This window comes from Pteropus alecto, unplaced genomic scaffold (assembly GCF_000325575.1).
Source record: "Pteropus alecto unplaced genomic scaffold, ASM32557v1 scaffold102, whole genome shotgun sequence".
NCBI lineage: Eukaryota > Metazoa > Chordata > Mammalia > Chiroptera > Pteropodidae > Pteropus > Pteropus alecto.
Genome location: NW_006432224.1, coordinates 685,665 through 689,038, shown reverse-complemented (window position 1 = coordinate 689,038; position 3,374 = coordinate 685,665). Strand labels below are relative to the sequence as shown.

General features: G+C 60.8%; 1 protein-coding gene across 1 annotated transcript in view; it reads right to left on the bottom strand.

Annotated features, from left to right (window-relative positions):
- Nucleotides 1-164, bottom strand: part of ATP10A (ATPase phospholipid transporting 10A (putative)) — an 82,879-nt gene extending 82,715 nt beyond the window's left edge. Inside the window, exon 1 of the mRNA XM_015585696.1 lies at nucleotides 35-164. Coding sequence (XP_015441182.1) covers nucleotides 35-164 — 130 coding nt within the window. The remainder of the gene's footprint in view (nucleotides 1-34) is intronic.
- Between the last annotated feature and the right edge of the window lie 3,210 nt (nucleotides 165-3,374).

The window sequence follows — 3,374 nt, the reverse complement described above, 5'->3', positions numbered from 1 at the left end:
GGCCGGGGGCGTCTGTGCCAGGCCTGCCCCTCACGCTGCTGGTCTGCTGGCCACCCTCGTGGGTCTCTGCCGTCGTCGTCCTCGCGGGTGCTCTCCGTGTGCGTGACGGTCCCCTCTGTACGAGGACGGCAGCCGTATCGGACTAGGGCCCCCCGCTTCTCCATGACCTCATCTTACTTACTTTGCTATGACTCTATCTCCAGGTGACGTCCCCTCCTAAGCCGCGGGGTTAGGGCTTCAGCGTGCACACTTGGTGGGGGACACAGTTTGACCCAGAGCAACCCCCCGAGAAGCAAGGCCGGCTCCTCGGTGATGTGCTGTGCCGCGTGACCCAGGCCGTACGAGGCGGGGCAGGCAGGCAGGGAAGAAGGGACGGCCGGGTTCATCTTACAGAACGACGGAGTCCACGACGACGAAGGGACTCTGAAGGGGGGAAAGCGATTCTCTCGTGAGAGAGAAGAACTGATTTTCCAAGGCCAGGGTCCTCGGGCGATTTTCCTAAAGGTCGCCCAGTCCAGGCGGGAGCCGTTTCACGCGGAGCAGAAACGGCGGTCAGCACATGCCCTGCGGTGGCAGTGTGGGGAGACAAGCCACTCTGGGGGCAGGGGACACATGGACGTCACCCTGCTGCAGGCCAGCGGCAGATGGGGGTGGCCAGGCTGCTAGGACGGGCCTGGAGCAGGGCTTCGTCTCTGCCCCCCGGAGCCCATGCCGAGTGGGACGCTGACACATACTGTGACAGTGTGTGTCCTGCACGTCCAAACGCTAAGCCCGAAGAGTTCCCTGCCACGCCCACTGCCGCCCCCAGGTGTCCAGGACACACCTGTGTTTGGGGAAGACGCAGAGGAGCCTTGTGCACGTGAGCGGGAGAGGGTGTCTGCGAGGACAGGTCTGCGCAGGCTCACCGTGGCAGCCAGACGGGGGGAACGCTGCTGGAAAGTTCACGATGGCAACTGGTGACACTCTCGGAAGGCAAGGCAGAGAGCAGACGGCGGGGCGGCTTCTGAGGCTCCGTCTGCGGGCACTGGCCCCAGGCTCTCAGGAGCTGTCCCGGAGCTGCGGGGGGCGGCCGGGGTGTCCCCAGTGCCAGGCCGGCTGTCCACGATGGCCCCCGGGTCGGAGGCCGCCTCGTCCGGGCCTCTGGCCGCCACGCCTCCGCGTCTGCCGCGGTCCCCACCCCCGCCTCCCGTTTGGATTCTCAAGAGCATATTTTGGAAGTTAAAAAAAGTGACAACCACGGCAGTGTGCTCTCCTTAGCCGTCTGGCTCCGGAGCCAGTTCTCCGAGCGATCCGGAGGCTCCGGGCGTGGGAGGCAGGCGAGGAAAACGCCGACGTGGGCCTCCCTGCACCCCATCCCTGCTGTGGAGGCCTCCGTGCCGGGCGCGGTTCCACGGCCGTCACAGCGTCCTCGCAGGGCCTGACAGGGGACGGGCCTCCGAGGAAGGTTCCCGCAGCCGCGACCTCCCAAGCGGGCTCGAGGGAGAGCGGGAGGGGAAACGGACACAGCACAGAGCTCGGCCCCGGCTTCTCCCCGTCCCCGTTCTGGACGCCGGCATGTTCGCCAGGTCAGGAGGGGACGCGGTCAGGGGAGTGACTCTCCGTCACCATCGTCCCTGAGGCCTCGCTCAGCTGGCTTTCCCTGCCACAAGAGTCTGTTTGAGAACCCGACGCTAGGTGTCGGGTGTCCGTCTGGCCGTGTCCTGAGCCGGTGCGACGAGATCTCCCTGGTTTCCGCTGCTGCGGCGGAAGAAGGTCACAGGGAGAGATGGACGGTGGCGCCTGGGTGACGTCACCGCCCCGCCCTCACGCCAGGGTCCGTTTGGCGGCGGGTGTGCTTGCCCCTCTCCGGGCGGGACACGAGGGTGGGTGGTGGGACATGGGGCAGTGGGGTCGGTGTGGAAGGGACCGCCTGGCTGAAGGGGGTGCCACGCCCGCAGTCAGCCCGTGTCCCTTCCCCGGGCCCTCGGCCGTTTGCTCCCACCTGACCGAAGTCTCTTCCGAGTCCCGTGCCCACAACGACACGTCCACACGGGAAGGCAGGTTTTGTCCTGAGAAGCAGCAGCAGAAGTGGGACGCACGCAGAGGTGACCGGGGCTGAGTGACTTCTGAGGCAGCCACCCTGCAGGAGGTTCGGAGCGGCCAGAAGTCCGGGCCGGAGGGCCACCAAGTGCCTGCTGCCCCCAGGTCTGAGCACTGAGTGTGGGGAGCTTTGATCTTGGGTAGAAAAAGGCACATTTTATTCCAGCTCCGAAATCTTTCTTGTGTCTTCACTGCGGAGAAGTGTGTGCCAGCTCCCAAGGTGCCAAGAGTTTCCTTTTTTAGGTTAGATGAGAAATTCCTATAATGCTAAAATTGGTACTTGCAATTTACTTCTGAGTTGGAGGAGGAAATAAAAAACTAGGAAGCATAAGGGGAAGGTATTTCAGCTAGAATGGAAATGTTTACTCACCCTGGTTACAAGTTGGGTGGGCCAAGCTCTGAGCCAGGCCGGCCTTCTTAGGAACTAAAAATCTCGGGATGCCGAAATCACGTGGCTGGCATTTTTATAGGACATACCTAATGTTTGATTAGCAATTAACAATGTCCCCAGAACGTTCTATTTATAAACACAATCTAATGTGGTTTGATTCGTTTACGTGTAAGGTTGCCTTCTAGCGCCGTGCGGGCAGGGTGTGTGTTTTGGCTGTGGAAAGGCATCTACCAGTCTCGCTAGACTTTGCCATGCCCTTGCCCCGTGTGCAGCGCTGCCTGGGGTCCCAGAAAGACAGACACTGGGGGCTGCGAGGAAAGAAAAGGCAAGAGCCATCTCAAGCTGCGGCAAGCACATTTCACTGCAGTCACGTGCGGGCACCGAGGCCGGTGCCAGCGGGAGCGGACGCAGCCAGTGGAAGCCTGAAGGGCAGCCAGGCCCATAAATTTGAAGAGTGGAAAAGAATTGCGATGGCAACAAAATATTTCTCTGTGAAGAAGCCAGGCCTGGTCTCATGCACAGCGGCTTCCAAACGTTGGGAGCCCTCAGTACTCCCCAAGCAGAAGTGACCACCCTCGGATCTTTGCTTTAAAGAAAGAGACTCGGGGTAAATAATAGAAAAGTCATTTCTTTAACTTCCCCCGGGGCCTATCTCGGGGCGGGGGGGTGGGGGAGGAGGAGCATTATTGGACATTTTACGATTTAAAAAAAATTTAAGCAAATACCAAAGTCAAAGGAGGCTGCCAGTAGAGATGGCGGAGCAGGTGACCACAGTGCCGCCTCCCCCCATGACCACCTCAGCATCGCAGCTAAACCACAGAACAGCTGTCACTGAGAACCGCCTGAAGTCTATGGAACAGAGTCCTACAACTAAGGACATGAACAGGCTGGTCCCACACCTGTG